At 58.5% G+C, this 21,706-nt stretch overlaps 1 protein-coding gene across 2 annotated transcripts in view; it reads right to left on the reverse strand.

Annotated features, from left to right (window-relative positions):
- Positions 1-21,706, reverse strand: part of PLXNA1 (plexin A1) — a 123,602-nt gene that overhangs the window by 33,125 nt on the left and 68,771 nt on the right. For both annotated transcript variants that reach the window (XM_054838175.1, XM_054838176.1), the window contains exons 10-18: positions 17,129-17,329; positions 7,679-7,775; positions 7,124-7,314; positions 3,452-3,603; positions 2,974-3,094; positions 2,490-2,626; positions 1,765-1,932; positions 774-867; positions 68-307 (exon numbers count right to left, since the gene is read on the reverse strand). In XM_054838175.1, coding sequence (XP_054694150.1) covers positions 68-307; positions 774-867; positions 1,765-1,932; positions 2,490-2,626; positions 2,974-3,094; positions 3,452-3,603; positions 7,124-7,314; positions 7,679-7,775; positions 17,129-17,329 — 1,401 coding nt within the window. The remainder of the gene's footprint in view (positions 1-67; positions 308-773; positions 868-1,764; positions 1,933-2,489; positions 2,627-2,973; positions 3,095-3,451; positions 3,604-7,123; positions 7,315-7,678; positions 7,776-17,128; positions 17,330-21,706) is intronic.

Genomic DNA, 21,706 nt, shown 5'->3' on the forward strand with positions numbered 1-21,706 from the left:
TGCGAAAAGTCACCTCCGCAGAGGGGCATGTCCCTACCCCTCTGCCCCCGGGTGCACACTGCCATACCTTGAGGATGAGGGGAGAGCTGGGCTTCAGCTCCAGCATCCCCGTGGGGCTGAGCGGCTCGAAGACGGGGTCTGGGTAGTAGACAAAGTTGGTGGTGTTGATGATCAGCAGGGCCTGAACATTATCCATGACAAAGCCGATCTCATCTGGGCGGTCACCGACCTCTGGAGGACTCCGCACAGGGTTGTCGATGGAGGGTGCGTAGCACACCATGGTGGTGTCGTTGTAGACAGTGCAGTTCTGCAGGAGGCACAGACCAAGGTCAGACCCAGCTCCCAAGAGGGAGGTCAAGATTGGTCCCCACAAGGAACTCCTGCAAGCAGCAGCTCTGGACACAGAGTTTAGACTTGGGATCTCCTGTCCTGTGCTGTTACATCAACAGACACCACATCCTGCCCCAGGGCGGAGAGAGATTCCTGTCTGCAATAGATGTGCGACTGGTGGCAGGTGGGAGCCCGCTAGGGTCGGGCTCTTTCTGTCACTATCCTGCAGACATCCCACAAACTTCCCATCAGTTTTGCACACTCAGATCTCAACCCTCTCCTGGCAGCACCTGGCCGGAGGCTCTGCAGGGAGATCAGCGCCTCTCTTTGGGTGGCAGACCCTGGACCTCAGCCCTTCCACACCACCACACCTGATGAGCAAGGGACGTGCTTTCTACTCTGCCCTTTATGCTCTGCCCCCAGCCCCAGCCAGCGCCACTTACGTTCTCCCTTTCAGAGCTGCAGTACTTGGCCCGGATCCTGGGCTCTTTGATGGTGGCCAGGTTGGTGCCAGTCACCGTTAGCAGCGTCCCACCACTAGAGACAGGGAGATAATGGGTTAGGAAAGACAGCTTGGCGCTGGGTCCCCACTTCTGGGAGGGAAGCACTCATCCTCACCAGCCAGACACCCATCTGCCCTAGCCTGGGTGAACCACAATGCCCCAGGGACCTCTTATCCCACCCAGATGTCACCACATCTGGCAGGATCTGGCATGCACCACTGCCAAATCATCTCAGCTTACCCAGGGGCCAACTAGAGATATAAAACCTGTTAATTAACACTAACATCCCACCCTGTGTCCGGATTTGGGGTCTGAAGGCAGCTCCCAAGCTAAAGGAGACCAGGCATCCACAATGGGAAAGCATCCCGAGGAGGAGGAGGTAATCTCTGCCACCGCCTTCTCCACCATGCAGGCAGCAGGTGGCATGGCAGGGCGGGCTGAGCCCTGCCGGGTTTTCTCCACGGCTTGGTGTCAAAAGCCCTGCAGTCCCGGAGAGCTCGGCCATGCCCCTGGGGAGCTCGTTCCTCATCAACACCCTGGGGAAGGTTTCTCTTGGCGCTAGCTCTTAATGGATTCCTTCGCCTCCTCTCCAGCCAATTCGAACCTTTTAGAAAAATATGTAAACATTTCAAAAAATCCCCCGATGGGAAATATTTTAATTTTATTTGCCGCCGCCAAATGTCAAGCTGAAATTAAGCAGATCCAAAGCGCTCTCTGCTCTTGCCCCCTGCCAGGCTGAGCACTGCAGGCCAGGCGTTAGCAGGGCCCTGGTGCCAAGCCATTGCTCACACGCCTCTTGCCACATCTCTGGAGCACGGCCCGGGGACTATCGCAGCAGCACTGAGATGTACTCATCATGAAAGGGGGATCCATGTGGAAAACAGCCCCCCATGCATCCCACAAGCTCCCTGCGGGCAACACCACGATTCACCTGTTGATGCTCCACTCGGGATCGATCTTCTGGATGGTGGGGTCTTCCGTGTAGTTGTACTTCACCTCCGGGTTGCTCAGCTCTGCCCGGTTGATGTTGATGAGGATGGGAGAGCCGCCGGGGGTGTGCCCGGGGGGGGTCCTGCACCGGATCTCGCGGGCGCTTCTCCTGAGGCAGAAATGCACAACCCGTCAGTGCCCAGGCAGGAGGGAGGCAGGGGCGGCCGGTGCTGCCCGTGAGCCCCCGCCCCAGCCCCTCTCCCCTTTTGAAACTGCCGGGGAGGGGGGGTTGAAGAGAGAAAGGAGGAAAAAAAGAAAAAGAAACCCAAGAAATGAAACAAAAGGCAGCCGGGAAAGGCTGAGCAGCTCCTGAGCGTTCCCATCGCGCGGCTGCTGCAAACAGCAGCGATTAGGGCTGATAACCAGTAATTACCGCAGGAAAATATTTAAAGAGCCGCTCCATTATCATCCCTAATCTAAAAATTATCCACTTCATGCCTCAGGGCTTTGTGCTTTTAGAGAGAAATCCCTGTTCTTTGGGCTCTTCCTGCAGCCTCTGACACACAGAGGTTTCGGGGGGAGATGCCTCTGGCCACCCACAGGTTTTGGCTCCTGGGGCCCCTCCTGGCTCCCCAGCACGGACTCCTGGCCACCGCTCTATCTGGGGGTCCAGCTGCCTCTGGAGGTGCCCATCGCCCATCCTCCATCACCCTCTGTGCCCCTTACCATGAAAAAGCACAGGGTCGTCCCCCGATGGTCACGGAGACGTTGCTGCCAGCATTGAGGTGGCTGCCTTCAATGGCGATCCAGGTGCCGCCAGAGAGAGGACCCCGGGCAGGGACCACACGGGAGAAAGTGGGTGTCTGTCAAAGGAGAAGAGCATCCCTGGTGTCAGACGGGCTGAGGACTGAAACCCACGTCCCCAAGCAGCCCCGAGCAGGTGACGGGGCCGCAGAGGAGAGAGACCTGTGGTACAGTGGCAGGGCACGGTGCTAAGGGCTGGCAGTGCCAGCAGGACAGTGGGGAGGCAGGGCAGTGACAGCCTTGGAGAAATTCAGCCAGCACAACCCAACACCTGCCCAGAGCATCCCCGCCTGCCTCTCGGGGGAAATGACAGCTGGTTTTCCAACTTGCCCAGAAAACGACCCAAAACTGCCCAGCATCACCTCCCTCCCACAGTGCCAGTCCTGTCCCCCAGCACGGGGCTTACCACGAAGGTGAAGCTCTTGGGGGATGTGGCCCGGTAGCTGGGCGAGCAGTCACGGATGCAGACTTCTACCCGCGCCTCATGGACCTTGCTTGGGCTGGCATCTCCGATTTCACACACGATCCTAAGGGATACGGGGAAGGAGCCCTCAGTGTCCCGGCACCGAGACGCTCCCTGTGCCGTGGTGGAGACAGACAGGCTTCAGGAAGGGACAGATCTGACACCAAGCAAAGGTCCCAGGTGCCAGCAGGTTCACGAGAAACCGTGGCAGTAGCTGTTGGCACTGCCAGCCCTGGGGGGAGCTTCCCCAAAGCCTTTGGGCTCTTCCCAGAGCAGCCACAACCAGCAGGTAGTTCTCTCCCACATCAGCCCAGTCAGCTCCATGTCTTCTGGAGTCACAGGCAGCATTTGAACACCAACACCCCTGTCCCTGACCTGCTGAGGTGATGTGGAGCACGCCTGCCCCTTGCCAGGCACTTACTGCTCAGCGCTGATGTATTCGCTCTCGATGGGGATGCACATCACTTTGCCGACTCGAACGCCCAAGCGAACATCTTCAAACTTCAGACCCAGGTTCTCGCCGGTGATGGTCAGACGGGTCCCTCCTTGCCTGGGGCCAGTCTCAGGGAACAGCTGGGAGAGAGCATAGCCCATCAGCCATGGGCCCAGAGCCACGGGGACACCTCGCTCGGGCAGGCTGCAGCCCAGGCAGCCGTGAGATGTGTGTTGCTCCCCCATGAGCAGCAAGGAGCAGATAGGTGATGATAAATGCCAGCATGTCTGTAAACAGCCCACAGAGTGGGAAAGACCTCCTGAATGACAGCCGCATCCACAAATCCCCCCAGGAACAAGCCAGGAGATGCCAGATGTGTCCAAGCAGAGGGCTGGGATTTGGATACCCCGCTGCAGACAGAGTGTCCTCACAGGTGACAAGGACACAGATGGGAAAGAGACAGAGCACTGTCAGCCACGGCTCCAGGTGAGCCAGTGAGGAAGCACATGGATCCGCCTGGCTTTTGGCCAGGTCCCACATACCCAGGGATGAGGTTCCCATGTCTAAGATGTCCTCAAAGGAGAATATCTCCACCAGGTCCCCGCACACGGCAGGCAGGGGGGAGAAGGGTTTCTCTCCACCAGCAATCCTGTGCTGAGGCCAGCTGGGAAGGGAGGGGACCTCACCCCGGCACCGTGCATCATCTACCAGGATGATGCCAAATAAAGCAGGCAGGTACGGCCAGACAGACGGCGGCAGGATGAGGGACAGAGAGGCGCGGGTCCACCGCTGCCTCCAGACAGGCAATTACAGGCAGTTTTACACCAGCGCTCGCTGGCCCCAGCGCCCACCTGCAGCACTAACTGGGATGAATGGCAGGGCTGTGCGCCCCGGCTGGGACCAGGGACAGGGCTGGGTCACTGGTGACGCTGCAACGGAGCAGGGGAAAAGGCAGCTGCAGGCAGCAGGTGTGGGAGACAGTCACGCAGGCTGGGTCAGTCCAGATGGAAGGTGTGTCCTGACCCAGGAAAAGGGACCATTGTGTTGCAGGTGATGCCCTCCTCCGCTCGTGCTCCTGTGGCGCTGGCAGAGATCCCCTCCAGCACTGGGAGGCATCTCTACCGGTGCTAAGCCCCGTGCCTGGACAGGCTCACGCTACAGCCATGCTCCCGCCGCAACCGAGCACATGAGAGCTCTTTGCATTCCTGGCAAATCTGGGAGGCTGCAACCCTGGGGCCTGAGCCAGCTGGAGCCTCCTCCCCCTTTTCCTCACACAGGGCTAGTCCTGGATGTCACCCCTGCAGCGAGAAAAGGCGGACAAGCAGAAGATGGGAAAAGGTGTCCACATCCCCAGCCCTGACGGGGCTGAGCTGGGGACCGTTTCTGCAGGACCCCACTGCAGCCATCGCCCCTCTGGGGTCAACCACCACCCTCCGGATTCGCACCGGGCTGATCACCCTCAGCGTGCTCGCACACTGAGCAGCATTGGGCAGCCTGCGGGACGAGTCTCTGGGCAGCAGCAGAACTGGGACCAGCACCCGGGGCCCCAGCTCCTGCTGAGACAGCCACAACTCACAATTTACACAGCAACAAACCCCTCTAGGGCTGTGGGGAACCGCTGTTTACCTAAACCCAGCTCAGCCCCTGCCCAGAGCTCATTATGGCAGCTGCAGCCAGCATCAGGTTGGGTCTTCCCCCTAAATCAAGCTCTGCCGAGGCGGCTGGCAAGAAGCAGCCGTTTGTTTGGTGTTTCTAAACGAGCATTAAAAGCTGCTCCGGTGCGTTAGATTCCTCCGCAGCAGCAGCAAAGTTGACAAGGGCCACGCATTCGGGGAGAAACGAGCCCGGGAATGAAATGCCATCGTTGGTGGCCCAGCGCAGGGAGGTCACGGCTAAACAAGGCACACGGGAGGAGGGAGCTGGCGGGGAGACTGCGGGCTGCCCGAGCCTCCCCTTTCCCCCCTCCACCTACAAACCCCCAGCCCCAACAAACACCGCTGCTCTTCTGCTAATTGGTTTCACAGGGTCCTTTTACATCAACAAGCACACAGCTCCAGTGGGCACAAGCAGAGGGCTCGCTCCCGGCTCCGGCAGCCAGGCCAGGAGGTGCCGAGGCCGAGGGGTTCCTCCTTCCCAGGGGAAGGAAGATCGCCCTGCGGGTCACAGCCAGCACTGGGCAGGATCCCGCAGAGGTTTGGAGGGGGCTTGTCCCTACCACTGAGCAGTGGGTGAGTGATTCTTCACCCACAGTCATCTCGCAGCCCATCCCCACCACCCATGAAGACATCTGCACCTGGCTGGCTAGGTTGGAAGGAGGCTCCAGGTCCTCCCAAAATCACTGTAGGAGACTCCTCTTTTCCCTCACCACCCCACACTGCCCTCTCCGCACCAGGCTGCTCTCTGCTCTCTGGACCGTTTCCAAGCCTGCCCACAGCCCACGGTGCTGGACAGGGTTTGCAGGAAGCAGCAGGCAACAGGCAGGCTGCCGGAGGAGCATCACACCTACAGCTACACACATCCACACCGACCGCCAGCTCCCAGAATGCAAACACAGAGCAGCACCGAGGTCAAGCCCACCTGCTAACAGATCCATTTTTGCTGCACCTGCAATTACTGCAAAATTTTACAATGACTCAGGGAGGGAGAGCTGCTACCTGGACACCGACAGCCATGGGGAAGCTGCTGTGAGTGGGGTGTGTGTGTGGATGCCTGCAGCCCTGGCCACAGGAGCACAAGAGGACAGGGCACAGCTTACAGCAGGGCCACCCTGGGTCACCCCTGGCATGACCCAGCCACCATGACCTCTGCTCCCACCATCCCCACAAGTTCGGCTTTGGGAAGTTGAGTCCAAACATCGTGGGAAGCCATAGAAGATGGGGGGCCCCGCAGCCCTGCGCACAGCAGCGTACATCCTCATAGGGATGCAGGCTCTGGGGCTCGACCCCGCTCCCCCAGGGAATGGATCCCTTCTCCTGAGAGCACGTCAGCAGGCAACTCTGCAGGCAGGGACGTGCCCAGGGAGGGGGCACCCCCCTCTCCCCGCGCAGCTGCCACCCTGCACACCGTCGCGCCGGTACCCTGTGAGAGACAGGCAGCGCCGGGGAAGGCACGACTCTCATTTCCAGCTTCCATCAGATAAGACACTGAAACCCAAACAGATCAGATCCTGCGCTAAGACTCCAGTAATTAACACCGTCGAGGCTCAGCCAGCCGCGGGTAAACAGAAGGTATCCAGCAGAAATACCCACCGGTCCCTCCTCGCGCACTTGGAGCCTGGCCCGACAGGCATGTGAACATTAATATAAACAATCTTATTAAATGAAGGTCATAAAAGCTGCCAGGGAAGGGGGATGATGAACTACCAGCGTGCATGGCGGCAAGAGGAGGAGCAACCCAGAGCCGCAGCTTTCCCGGGATCATCCGGCTGTGTGCAGGAGGAGCGGTGGGAGTCTCGGAGTCGGGCCAGAAAGCCCAGTGCACAGGGGTGGTGGAGAGAGGATTTTAGTCTTGGAAATGGAAGTGGTGACAAGAGATGCTCAGTCCTAAATAGCGAGTCGATGTGGCTGCTGTGAGGTGCCACCAGAGAGCCCCGGCCCCATCTTCCATCTCCCACCCCAGTCCCCCGGCATGGGGCACCACCACCCATCTGTCCCCGCGTACCTTGGTGATCTTGGGGTCGGTGCAGCGGCTGTTGCCACTGCTGGCATGCATCCAGCTGCTCTCGTAGGCCAGGCAGTGCTGCCGCAGCGAGCAGCGCTTCTCCAACACGCACCAGCCGCACTCGAAGCGCGGGTCGGCCTTGAGGCACAGACCGCAGCTCTCCCGCAGAGCCGAGCACTTGTACAGGTGGGCTGCAATGGCAGGAGAAACACGGGGGTCAGCGTGGCCCCCCAGAGCCCACGGGTATGGGGCTTTGGGGAGAAGGGCACCCGCTCTCCGCCCCCCCCACTGCATGCATGCTGTCAGCTCCCGGGGGGACAAACCCCCACGGGCAGGAGGCACCAGCACCCTGGACTCAACGCCGAGGTTTGGGCTCTCTCCCAAGGCTTCTAGGAGAAAAGCTTCTTTAGAAACCCAGCTGATGGATGCAGCCGGAGCATCACTCCCTCCCCCAAGGCACTGGTGCAAACTGCAGTCAGGACAGTGGAGAGGGGTGGGCTGGAGGCTGGGGGGCTCACAGGCTGCTTTCCCACCCCCATCCCTTCCCTTACTCACCCTGGATGTTCTGGGGATTGTCAATGACGAAGTTCCCATTCCAGACCACGGACAAGTTGACCGGCAGGTCGCTGATGTCATTCCCTTCATAGAAATACTGCAAGAGGGGACAGAAGAAGGCAGAGCCTGTTAATCGGTGAGGTGAAACACCCCTGTGAGGGGCACAGAGGCGCATACAACCTCGTTATGTGGAAGTCTCCCATCAACCCAGAGGACAGGGGTAGGGGCCTGCTTCAGACTCACTGGCCGGGAACAGACAGGTCTAACAGCCACTGGTTAAACCATCAGACACGGCACATGCAAGCCAGTAGGCTGGACTAGCAAAAAAGATAAATAAGCAAAAAAGAGGGTTTCTAAACAGACCCAAACCCCATTAATCCAAAGGTCTGAAGCAGCTGGGAGAGGAGGAAACAGATGGTGTCTCTGCGGCACACACGTACTGCTCCCCGCCAGGCACCCGAGCGCTTCCCCATGTCCTCCCCACTCCAGGGACACTCAGTCAGATGTTTGGGATCACGTTTGGGATCACACTCGTCACTAGTGAAGCTCGGGGAGGACAGGCTGAGCACACGGCAGGAGTGGACTCGGTAGAGCACCCCCCAACACCCGGCAGGAGGACGTACCTGCAGTTCCCTCCAGCCCCATCACCCATAACACAATGACATGAAGCTGCGGCCATGCAGCCCTGGGCGGGACAGAGCGAGGCACCAGCCTGCTGCCACACCAGTCCTCAGACAGGTCTTGGGAGAGCATCCCTCCCCACGCTGCCTCTGCACCGCACCCCCAGCCCCCCCGCTCCCAGCCCCACACTGTGTTTGGCCATCAGCTGCACCCCATTCCAGGACCAGCATCACCACCCCGCTTCTCTGAGCTCCCATGCAGGGATGTGACACCAGGGGATCCTGCCCCCAGCTCCAGGGGACATGCTGCATGTCCAAACTCAGGCTGCAGCACCCGCTGCTGTCCGGACGTACCCACATCCGTTGATCCTTCCAGCCCAGCCAGAACCTCCTCCAGACCCAAACCCCTCTCTCCTGCCTTGAAACCCAAGCCCCAGCCCCGGCAGCCCCATCAATATTCCCCACGCAGCCCCTGCACGCAGGCGGAGAGGTTTAATCGATACAGAGGCAGGAAGGCAGTCAGAACAGTCCCTGACAGCTAATGACCTCCTTCGGCAAGAGATTCCCCGCTCCTCGCCTGAGAAGATGACAGGCGTGTCAGGAAAGATTAAATGAATGATTCATGGTTTCTGGAGTTTGTTAGGGAGTGGCGGACACGCCAGCAGTGGCTCACCGGGCCACGGGCTGGCCACAGCCTGGCCACCACCTCCAGCCAGCCCGAGCATCACCTCTCGCAGCCCTGGTGCCACAGCTGGAGGAGCTGGCCTCACCACCTCCTCCAGCACTGCCCCAGCTGTTGCCCCACAAAGCACATTCACCCCTGTCAGTGCCGGGGACCACTCCGGTGGGTCTGCTCTGCTCAACCCACTCCACAGGAGGCAGGGAGGCGGCCCATGAGAGAAGTCAGCATGCCCAGGTGGCTGCAGAAAGCAAGAGATACTTGGGTCCTTCTTGTCTCACCATCACTGGTGCCTCCCGTGCTGAGTCTCTCCTAACCAGGCAGCATCACCAGCCACAGTCCAGCATCGGACGTGGCACCAAAATGGGGCACATGCCTGGTGTGAGCCATGGCTATGGCAACACACCTCTCCCTCAACCCCACAAGGTGCAAATGAGAGGCTAAGCATGGTCTTGGCTTGCACCTCCACAGCTTTTGGCTAGCGGTCCCACACCCAGGGGCCACCCCACCAAAACACAGGGGAGAAAGGCTGCCACTGATCAACTGTACGCAGCGGTTGTAAAGCATGAGACATCCAACTGCAAACTCAACCCTTTCTTGAGCACCCAACAGCTCTACCACCATCTCTCCCTCTCCTGGAAGAGCATCGCCACCTCCCATGCAGCCTCTCAGACACGGCACCTCTCGTGGTGTTTGCTCAGAGGACCTTCAGCCACATCTCCACCGTGCACCATCTACAACCAGGGCCTCTCAGCATCATCCCCGTCACCAGGCCTGGGAAGATGGATCCAGAACCAGTCTGGGAGTCCAGATCTGTTCACCTTCCCCTATCCAACAGGACCACAATGAGGAGTTGGCCAGACCCAGAGCAGCGAGCAGAGACCATCCCCTGGCAGCAGGAGGGAGCACGTGCTGGGGAGGGTGGTTGTGGCGCTGGAGCAGAATTTAGCTGTGACGAGCCACGTGGCAGCGTAAGTGAAATTGGCATTTTCAATTTGTACTCTGACATGTCTCATTTGGGGCCCTGGCATCTCGGGAAGGCATCCAGCCTGCAGCTGTCCAAAACACTTATTTGCATCTCTCTGCCCCGGCTGCTTTTGGAAATTAGTTCTTCTGGGAGGTGGGTTGGAAGAAGAAGAATAGGGGGAGAGGGAGGGAGAGCATTAACTCTTCATGCACCAGCCCTGAGATAACACATGCACAAGAGACTGTGTCCCTCTGGGAAAGCACAGGGCTCCCCCTCCAAACAACCGTGCTGAGGATGCTGAATTTGTCGCGGTGTGGAGCTGGAGCACATGGCGGGAGCAGCCAGGAGCACAGGGCTGCGTGGAGGGAAGCGGCAGGCAGGAGCACGAGTCGTGGCCCCGGCTGGCATTCGCAGCGTGGGACCACCGAGGGAACGCGGATGTCAATGAAAACCTGTCCTTGGCGTCTGCGTTTCCATCAGCAGCGTCTCACCGGCCCCGCAGAGCCGGGCAGCGGGCCTGCGGCTTGGATGGGCCCTGGTCCCTGTAGGATGCCAGAGGTGGAGTGGTGGCTCGGCTGCGTGTGGGCAGGAGCTGTGGCCGCAGGGGCTCAGGGCTCAGCCCCTGGCATGCTGAAGTCCACCAGATCCCTCTCTAATTTCCAGTGCACCTCTTATTTTGAAGGACATTTTCAAAAGGCCTCCCCGCAGCTCCGCTTGCCATAGCACAGGCAGGAAGGTGCCCGCTGCACCCGTGGGCACAGCCAGAGCCGGGCAGGCGGCAGCAGCCTGGGCGCAGCAGCTGAGCAAAGCAGCAGCCACCTTCCAGCCCCGCAGGCCCCACAGCCAGCGCAGAAAAGCCGGGGGGGGGGGGGGGGGTTTGGGGGCGTGGGGGGGGGGGGGTGCGCACACGCTTACAAGTCTCTCCATCCCATGGGATCCAGACAAGAGCCCACAGGCAGCCAGCAGGTCCCATCACGCTGGCTCCTCCCTGCTTCCAGCTAACACGGTGCTAAACATCCATTAAACACTTAACTGTTATTAACTTCCCAGTTAATCAATTGCCGTGGCTGGCAGCGATCTGGGATGAGCCGCGGGAGGGGAGAGGAGGCCAGGGTGGGTGAGAGTGGGGGGATGCACCCACCCAGGCAGCCTCACTAGGAGACCATCTTTCGCTCTACAAAGGTGCCCGGGACCCCCTGGCTGTGCTGGTGGGTGATGTGGCACAGCGGCTGCCCCGAGGACAAGTTATGGGAAAGGGACATTTGCTCCAGGAGCAAAAAATGACAGGCACAGCCCCGAGAGCAAACCAACGGCACCCAGAGGAGAGAAGCGTGCTCACACAACACGACCCACGGCAGGGGATACGAGAAGATGTCACAGAGTGAGTCAGCAACAGACGTGAGCTTCTTGGCTTCTTACCTAACCCAGCCAGCCTTTCCGTCCCTCTCTGGAAGAGCCTACGGGGTGAGCATGGAAGGGCCAGCCCCACCGACCTGGATCCAGCTCTTCCCAGCAAGGTCTCCTTCCGCAGAGACGCGGTTCAGACAAGAGGACTGCTCGCCAAGACTTTCTCAAGGCTCTTCACCCAAAACTTATCTCAGGCATCTTCCCAAGTAACAGCCAACAACCTCGTGTGCTTCTCATGGCTCCGATTCTCACACCGCCCCATCCCCACGCTGGGGATGCCCACCAGCCCTGCATGCTGCAAGGGCTGCGGGTGCCACCTCCCCTGAAGGTTTTGCATTTGATCCTGGCAAGCCGCTGGCAGCGATGGGCACCGAGAGCCACCCAGTTCCCCTTGGGCTGAAGGATTCAGCACTCCGAGAAGGTGCCTCCAGAGAGCCACACTCCCAGGGAACAGAGCTGCCCCAGCAAGGGGGCACCCCAGATCTGGAGGCGGACCACACTGCGATGCACTTTGGGATGCTCCTGCAAGCACCATGCCAACTGGCCAAGGCATCAGCCCTTCCCAGCCCAGATGAGGCAGGGCAGCCCATGGCCATCACACCCCTTGCCACGGGGCACCCATCCCGTTCCAGCCACAACCGGCACAACCCAGCACGCAAAGGAAGGGAGGGACCCCGCTCCCTGAGGAAGGCAGTGGAGGGGCTGCTCCTCTGCGAGCAAACCCACACATCCAAATTTCCCTTGCAAGCCCCCTCCCTCTCACATGCACCATCCCCCTGGGCTGCGTTTCTGGAGGAGCGCTTGGGCTGCAGCTGTGTCCTATTTTTCTGTAGTTGATGACCTCAACTCCTTCCCTGCACTACGGGGACGGCAGTAATGTACATCGCGTCTCGCCAGGGCTCAACTGCAATTCATCATTATTTTATCTGCTGGAATTTAATTGGATCCTATCAAACTCTCCTGATACTCCCTTTTCACTTTAAACACTGCTGCAGGAAAGATAAATGTAGGCACCGTTAGGACAGAGAGCACGGCTTTGTTGGCGAACGGTGCTGGGGTTGTGGGCTCCAATCCTGTTTCCCTCTCCATGGCTGGTTAATTAGAGATACATATACTGGAGGTGTGCGGCGCTCAGAACAGGGCATGTGCGTATGATTTATGTTCCTCTATAAATACACCCTAGGCCTAGTAAAATACCATCATCCACACAACAGCACAACTTGACGGTAACGCTTGGCCTCTGATTCTGGATTTCCTTTTGCTCTTTTCACATAAATCTCCTCCTTTCCTCCCCCATCACACACAAGCTTTTTCGCCTGGATTCCTCCTGCCCGAAATTCGGCAGGGTGTAAGTGAGAACCCGAGATCCTGGGAATATGTCAGAGCAACACCCAGGCTCCACCGCAATAAGAAAAATACCCAGAAAACGTAAATCTAGCAGGTCTTGCCTGCCTTCCCAGCATCCACACCTGGGGCTGGGCTACCTGGCCTCAGCATCCGCGCCGGGTACCACTCGCATGCCCACCCTGCCAGCCCCGCTTGCTCTGCACCCACATCATTTTGTCACAGGAATAAGCCGCTCCTGGGTGAACATCCCGACCCAAGCCTGGCCGGAGGGGAGAGACCTCCGGAGCCACAGCCGAAACGGGTGGGCAGGGTGGGCTGGCCGTGCCAGGGGGATGGGTGAGGAAGGAGCCAAAGGGAGCCAGGGAGGTGACACAGCTGCTCCTTGCCACGCGGGGCTTTGGTTAAAAGGAAAGGGAAATAATTGATGTGTGAGGCTTAATTTAAAGTGCTGAGATGACAAACTCGAATGCTCGTGGAAAGGAGATCAGGGGTTCTTCCTATTTTTACATTTAAAGGGAAAGAGCAGATCTGGGGCTATTTCAGCCTTAAGAGGAATGTTCTGGAGAGAAAAAGCCAAACCCTTGGCAGTGAGAAACATCTGTAGCCTTTTTGCCAAGGCCAGGACTAAATCAGATGATGTCCAATGTTACAAGCAGTAGTGCGGATTTGGGACTGTAGTACTTTCCAACAGCAAAACTGTTCATTTTTTGCAGCAATCAGAAGGATAAGCCCTGTTGAGGGATGGCAGACGGGAAAGAATGGGCAAAGGCAGGATGCTCGGGCAATGAAATTCAGGCGTTACCTGCACACATTAAGACAGGTGACCACTTCTCCATCTTCTGCTGCAAGAAGCAAGCCTAGAGATGTCTGCCTCCAGAAAATTTAAAGTAACCAATTAACAAAAAAATAGTTTACTGGCAAAGAATTTATTTTCTTAATTAGGCTTTTCTTTTCTTTTTGTTTCTTTACAAAGCATTCAGAAAACCTTTAGGGTTGCTTTCCTTTTAAACAGCAGAAAGAGACTGAAGTGAGGAGGCAGAAAAGGGTTTTTCCTGATCCTTTTTTGCCCTGGGATGCGTGGGGAACACCAGGCCTGGTCTCCCTTGAGTTTGCTGAAGATCTATTGGGTGTCTCAAATGATGTTCATAGTCGACATTCGAACCTTAATGAATGGACTGCTGAATATTTAACCAAGATGTCCTTTCTTCAAAGTGCTAACAAGTCATTGGAGTTTGACAAGCACTAAAACTAAACAAAAGACAAAGAGTTTTAAGGGGGCTTGACTTATTATCCCTTCCATTCACCCAAGATTCAGGAAAGCATCCCTAATTCCACAGAGTAATTAACCTCTTGTTTAGATCCCATTGAACTCCTGGAAACAAAGTGAGCTTACATGCCTTCCCGAGGAGAGGACATCCATTCCTCACTGGCTGGCTGGGAGGATGTCATCCTTTCCCTATTTCTCCACTCACTGGTGTCCTCCACACCAGGCAAGACCCAAAATCCTAACCCAAAGGATGAATTGCAATGGAAGAACCTGGAGGGTCATGGGTGGGTGACTGCACGGTAGCCTGAAGTGCTATCAACCAGCCAGATGGACTGCAAAAAAAGACAGGGAGAAGACAAGCATCACAGAAGTGTGAATCTGAATCCCCCACACCATAAAGCAGCCTGGCTAAATGCCCTCAAACGTTAAAGCAGGCGAGCAGACCCTGAAAGCAAGACAGCTTCTTTCAAGCCAAAACGCTCTTCTCCCATCTGTGAAGCCACCCTGTGCCTGAAAGTCTCCTGCCTGAGACCACGGCCCCACGGAGCTGCTGCCGCCTGCTCCCACACAGCCCGCAACACTTCCCACATGCTCTCTGGCCAATTTGCTTTTTCAGGACATCTCTGGCAATTTTCATGTCAAACATCCACCACTGTCAGCCCAGGAGGTGGTGTTGGTCACCTCGGCTCTGCGTGGGGACCATAGGGCAGACAGGCATGCCTCAAGCTGTCCTATCCCTTTGGAGAATGGCTGCAGAGACTGTGCAGCTCATGACACCAGTGCTGACAGCCACGGCGCTCCTTGGGAAACACAGGCGGTGGTTTTTGCTTCTGCCTCTCCCTCCTGCCTTGCAAATTGAAACTTACAGGGGAGAAATGAGTCCAAATGATTCAGACCCCCTCTCTGAGCCCCACCTCCGTTAGGTAAAGGCTCCGCTCTGGCGCAGGCACCTCTCCCCCCACACCCTGCAGGAGCCATCAGGCTGCTGCCGCCGGCACCATGCAGCCGCGGCGCTTCTCTATAGGGAGCATCTTGCAGCTCACACTGTCCCAAACTGCTTTTGAATCAGCTAAGCCAAACCACACACTCAAGAATTGGGCAAGAGGGAGCTGCCAGCTCTGCCAGCTGTAGGCAGAGGAGACCTGGCAGGAGGCTGGGCTGGCCGAGGGGCTCTGGCCAGGCAGGGGCTCACAAGGTGTGCCAGCAACGCTGGGGACTAGCAAATCACCGCAAGGGACGAAGGTCTGCGACCCAACACCCGCCTTCTCCCATGGACTTCCCGTGCCCTGGGCAGACGCGGTTTCGGGTCCTGGGCGCTGATGCAGCTCTGCGCCCAGCCAGGGTGCCTGCCGGCTGGGCTCTCTATTTTGGACAAAGGGCCACGTTTCTTCCACAGCCTGCACAAGGCAATGGTTCCTCCAGCTCGTTTCTGGCCACAGGCGCTCTAGCTTTGGGGCCAGGCACAGACACATTGCAGAACAGCCCTCAGATGACCAGGCAGGTACCTGATGTTACTGGCCTTCTGCCAGGACAAGAGCTGACCCCCAAGAAACCTTCCACGTGGCTGGAATAGCGACAGAGTAGCCAAGCTTGGCTACCAGCAGCAGCAAGACCCCAGCAAAGGGACCACCACCACCGTGTTGCCTCGTTGCACACACATCCACTGCGTTCCCCCCGAAGCACGAACACCGAGCCGTGCAGGCGACAGGCAAGGCTGGGTCCAGGAGCAGATCCGCATGACGAAGCTCTGGTGAGGGTCATGATCAACACCAGGGACCAGCAGCTGAGCCAGCTCCGCTGGGCAGCGCTCCACCTGGCTTCTTTCCTTCCCTGAACGCAGCAGCAAGACGACAAACCTTTGCTTAAGCTGCCTCGCTAATGGCTTCTTGCAGCAGAGCCCTGCAGACATCGCCCTGGTCACGCTGCTCCCTGGAGCCTGCACTTTGTGCCGCTGCCTGCATTCGCCTCCACAGACAACATCTCCAGCCGGCAGCTCAGGACAGGGACCGTTTCTGCTCCTCACAAACTAAGTATTGCCGAGAATGAGCCCCGGCACATGGCATCCCCCCGGCACTGATGTACAGGGCAGGAGGCAGCAACTTGGGGTGCTCCTCCCGCCCAAAGGCTCCGCAGCCCCGGGAGCGCAGGAGGAGGGAGGGAGCCAGGGCTCATCTTCAATGGCCTCTAAATGTCACTTGTGCCACCAAAGGACAAGGGAGCGCGGATCGGCGCTGGTGTTAGGCTGCAAATGAGCTTTCACAGTGTGAGTGATGGAAAACAAATTTTAAAAGGATTAAATGGGAGGGAGGAGGGAGGGGCTGGCTCCATGCGGATGAGGGCAGGTCGGTGCAGAGCCCAGCAGGGGAGCTGAGCAATGCTGAGCAACGCCGGCTTCCGGGGGGGGGGGCTATTAACACCCCGAGTGGGTTTGCTCATGGGCTTGGTGCTTGCTGCATGGGATTGCCACACAGCAAGAGGCACACACAGAGCTCACCGAGGGGCTGCAAAACACCCTCTTGCTTAGGGACAAGGCAACTGGAGAGGGCAGAGCAGGCAGAGCTGCCTGCAGGAGAGAGCTTAAGTAACAGAGCTGCAGAGAGCAAGGACAGAGAGGCAGGGAGCGATGGAGGGCAGGCAGGGGATGAGATTGCTGCTGGTCGGAGCCAGGGACGGACAGGAGCTGCACGGGAGGAGGGGAAGCGCTCGTGGGGCTGGCAGGCACGGCTGCACACTGGGGAGCACGCATGCAGTGGGAGAAGGTGTTAGCTCGATCCCGTTTGTAAAGTGGGATGGTTTGGTGTAGGGGGAAGCAAGGCCAGGCAGGGGGGAGAGGGAGGAAAGGCTCCGGCACGTCCGGGCCAGCTGGCTCTGGCCCAGGCAACTTTCTTCATCTTTCCAAAGCCAATTTCCTTGGAAGTGTTCCTAAAGCCTGGCAGCTCCCCCGGGCGGCTCTGGCGTTGATCCTATCCGGAACAACCCTGAGCAGCAGCCTCCCCATGCACCTGGGGGGAGCAGGGGGGAGCCCGCCATGAGCACCAGAAACCCCGTTACCTGCCCACGGGAGAGCAAACGTGGCCACGCAACGGGCCGGGAAAGTCCCGGGGCGGGGCAGGAATGAGTAGCCCACAAACGAAGCCCGCGCCGAGGCGGGCCGCGCACTCACCGAGGTGTTCTGGCACTGGATGCTGGTGCTGTTGAAGCGCAGGGCGGTGACGCGGGTGGTGCTGCCGGGGATGTGGAAGATGCACTCGTAGTTGCGCTGGCCGGACTGCGGCTGGGGCAGGTTCTTGGCCGTCAGGGTGATGGGTTTCACCACGCCCACGGGGATGTAGATCTGGGTGGAGGGCAGGATCTGGGGGCAGTCCTGCAAGGGGAACAAGGGGCAGCGGGTCAGAGAGGAACACCACGCACCCCTGTGATGCCCCCCATCCTTGGCTGGCAGGCTGGGCAACACGCTGAGAAATACCACCCTGAGCAAATCTTTACGCACAGGTAACCCTAAACAGCATCTCATGGCTGCTCTGACCAAAGCCCTGAAGACAGAAAAGGAGAGCACAGAGGAATCTGGCAGCAGGGCAGCGGGGTGCTTCCCACAGCTCGGGCTGGTCCAGGTGGGAGGTGGGGAGAGGATTTAGCTCTAGGACCTGCAACCCGGCACTGCGACAGCAGTACACATTTGGATGAAATGACTGGAAACGAGATGGGCTTTAGTGCCATCATTGCAGTCAGTAGGTTTCAGAGTTAACGCCCACTGGGCTGTGCATTGTCAGGCTACCCTCTCAGCCTTCCTGTTTCCCTTACAGCCTCCATCCCCCTTCCTTCACAAGTGGACAGAAAAGCCTTTTCCCCCTTTGACACTGCAACGTGCTTCTGCAGCGTTGCAGAGAACCTGCTCTGCAGCAAATTTTGCTGCTGCTGCTTCTAGCCATGGCCAGCTCGAAGCAGCATCAGCCCAACCAGCCCGGCTGCAGCCTGCGCAGAAGACACTGCCTCGGCCAGGCGATGCTGGTGAGTAAGCTGGGGAGGAAGGCCAGGGGCTCGGCACCACCCTGCCAGCCCCCCGTGCTCCCCAAGGAAGGAGCCGTCGGGAAGGCAAAGCACTCAACAGCCACAGGCTCCCAGCTGCTCCAGGGGAGCCGATGAGCCTTGTGTGAAAAGCACAGGGGAGCAGGAGGGAGCAAAAATAAATGAGCTCAGGCAGCAAAACAGCTCCGCAGCCCCGGCGGGTGCCACTTTGGCAACAACAGCCTGATGCAATCCCACGCTGGCTTTGCTGAGCAGGGTGGAGGTCTCGCACCTATGGCAGCGACTCCTGGAAGTGTCAGCTTGAAATAACGTCAAGGGGGAATAACGTGTGCTGAAACGAGCTGCTCCGAAAACAGAAACGGCAGCAGCAGCGCCCAGGGGTGGATGCAGCCGCCCTGCTGCTCTTGCAAGGCTGCCGACGGCCACGACGCGGCTGCGGGGACAGCTCTCGCCCCAAGGCCACCGGGGCCGCGCGTGGCCAACGCTGCCCAGCTGCCTCCTGCAGCGAGGCGGGACAGACCCTGCGCAGCACTGGGCTTTACCTCAGCTGGCAGGATGAATCTAACTTTCAAACAGTGCGGAGAAATGAAAAAGAAATTGTTTCATTTAGCAAATATTGACAGAAAAAAAAACCCTCGTTTTAATTTTTAAGTTTCATGTTTGTCACAAGCCTGTATGCCCCAAAAGTGCAATTTTTAAGGGAAGAAATTATTTATCCGCATAACATGCTAAACAAAATGAAAGCAGAGAGGAAGAGCGGTGCCAGCCCCAACTGGAGATGGTGACAGACTGAGACAGTCTGGGGACCCTTGGCACTGCTCTGCCACCTCCTTGATCCATATCACGGCCCCCCTCTACAAAGGGGGGCTTCAGTTGCCCCTCCTTTCAGAATCAGCTCGAGGCTCACAGCGGGGAGACCCCGCATGCCCGCTGCCATTTATAATGAGCGGTCCCCGCCGCTGCAAAGCGGTTGCTCCCCACCGGCTCCCGGCTCAGAAGTGCTGATGGAGGGAGTAGTTCCCGCCTGCTTGATCCCTCTCCGCATTGCGGGGGGACCCCGCGGGTGGCACACGCCTTCCCCGCAGGGCACGCACACACTCGGTGAGGATTAGCTCCCGACTTGCTCTCCAACACCTCCACCTCCTCGTTTTTCTGTAGTTATTGCTGCCGGCCCAGCCAGGGTGGTGGGTAAGTCCGTGCCGCCCCAGCTGGACTCACCACAGATGCTCGCAAGACCGGTGCCCGGGGAGCACGGCGGGCACGTGCATCCCTCTCCCCGCGCAGGCAGGCGGGCAGGCTCGTTTTGCTGACTCGTTTGAGCCGAGTTCCCCTGTGACGTCACGTGCTCCGCATCAGCTGCCAGAAGTGTCTCATCCAGCAAAAATGTCAGCCTGCGCCCAAACAGGAAGCACCTGGTGCTGGTGGGCGCCCGGGGTGCCCGGAGGGGTGGGGGCACCGGGACAACTCATTTCCCCTACGAGCAATTCCAAACGCTGACAAAACTCGCCCCAGCATTGTCCGACACTTACATCCCTTGGCAACGCTCTGCGCAGCCCACGGATCTCCCCGTCCTGCCGAAAACAGGCCCCCCCCCGCAGAGCCTGGGCTCCCAGGAGCACGGAGCTACGAAGGGATGGGATGAGTAGAAAAGCAAGACCCTGACACACACACTCCCAAACATTGCACAACTTGGATTTTCTCCATTAAAATCGTTTTTCTAGCTGGATGAGAACATGACATGGGTGTCCAGGTTTGCTGGGAGAGGTAGGCGCTTTAGATTCACGCTGCAAGTGCTGCGGTTTGGGTTTCTCTGGCAGCTCCCAGCTCCAGCTGCAAGGCCGTGCCATCAGCGGAGACGGGGATGAAGGCAGTCTGGGGCTGGGCTTGACCCTGGCTTTTGGGGGTCCCTCACAAAGTCCTCAGTGGAGGAATGAAGAACAAACACAAGCTGAACTTGCTTGGACCGAACCAACACGCTTGGTCCCTGCAGGCCAGGACCCTTTCACCCTCTGCAGCAGCTCTGCATCGGCAGGCAGCAGGGACTGCTGCAGAAGAACAGCTTTTTGGGATGCGAAAATCCAGCATCCGTCACTGATCACCCCGCGGCCACTGCTGGGCACTGCGAGCGGGGACAAGCAAACAGCAGCCTGGGTTGCTTCATCACCCCTTCTCCACCCTTGAACTCTGGAGCAAGCCACAGAGGAGGGTGATCACAGGAGCCCAGGGTTCGCAGCCACCACAGCTGGCGGGCAGGGACATCCTTCCTGCTGCCACCATTCATGAGTGGTGGCTCCTACCCATGCCCCATTCCTGCCCCCCCCCCCCCCCACCCCAGAAATCCACGCAAATACCCCCAGCACGCCCCAGACAGAATGCCTTGGTCACTCTTTGCATTTTCCTACAAAACAGCCACTTTCCCACCCGGGAAACCGTGGTGAACCACCCATGGGAACCAGCAGAGACAGAGTTAAGTGCTGCTGTTAATCCCTGTCCCTGCCTCTCCTGACCAGCGCCCACCACACTCCAACAAACACAGACAGACCAAAGCCTGCTTAAAATAACCCTCCCAAAGAAACATCCTCCCACAGAGGGCATGGGGCTGGACATCCACCGTTAACTTGGCCAGCAGTGCCACTGGCTGGCACCGAGCCCCCTTCACCCGCTGCACTGCCCTGCTGGGGACCAGGACTGGCCAGGGATGGGGACGGGATGTCCCATCCCAGCCCGGACACGCAGCCCACAGCAGCGGCTAGTCTGAGGGCATCTCGCCATCCCCGCTGGGAACTGCTGAGGCCACACCAACACGCAAACAGGCTGAGCCAGGCGCTCCAAACCTCAAGCCAGGCACTGCTCCAGGTCCCAGTGTGGCCAAAAGGTCTGCTGGGGGACAGCCGGCCCGTGCTCAGGAGTGACACAAGTTCCCAAGCAGCTGGTCCATGGGAGTGGTGCATGTGTCCCAAAGACAACACCCCTGGGGGGTACAGCCAGTGGCTTTTGGGTTCGCCTGGCAGGGAAGGGGGAAGAGCCCAGCAGCCTCCCTGTGCCCTTGGCCAGGGGAATGGGCAGACAAGAGCCGCCAGGCTCCAGTGGTCTGGACACCATGTGTCGTGTTTGCAGATGGATCCGTCTGACTCCACAAGTGCTCCCAGTCCACCACAGAAGCAGGGGGACATAGGGAGGACAACAGCCCTGATCTAAAAGGACAGCCAGGAGCCCACAGGTCCTCACCGAGGATGAGGACAGACCTCAGAAAACACAAACTACAGGGGATGGAGACTCACTGCTCCTCCCGAGCAGGGAGATGCAGAGGCAGGCTTCCTCTCAGTGCCAGCCAGAATGGCAAAGACCTTGAGGGACATCTTGGCTGCCTGCCTTCACACATGGTCTGTGGAGACAAGCCTTTCTTGTTCACTTCTGCTCCTAGGGACCAGTCCTGACCTGGGAGGCTGATGGGACTCAAGCTCTGCCGGACCTCAGAGACCAAACTTTATCCAGGATGATTTGGGCAAATGCTTTCTCCAGAACGATGTTCATTTGAGCCATTCCTGTGAGGACAGCACTTGGCTTTGCTCCCAGCAGCAACCATCAGGCAGCAGGACCCTTCCCGTTGGGCCCCTGCACAGGCACTTGGAAACCCAGGAAAGTTCAACCAGAGCCCCCTTCCAGGACAGGGGAGAAACTCTCCTCCCCAAAACTCTCCCTTCTGGACCTGAAT

Source organism: Grus americana, chromosome 11, assembly GCF_028858705.1.
Source record: "Grus americana isolate bGruAme1 chromosome 11, bGruAme1.mat, whole genome shotgun sequence".
Classification (NCBI taxonomy): Eukaryota; Metazoa; Chordata; class Aves; order Gruiformes; family Gruidae; genus Grus; species Grus americana.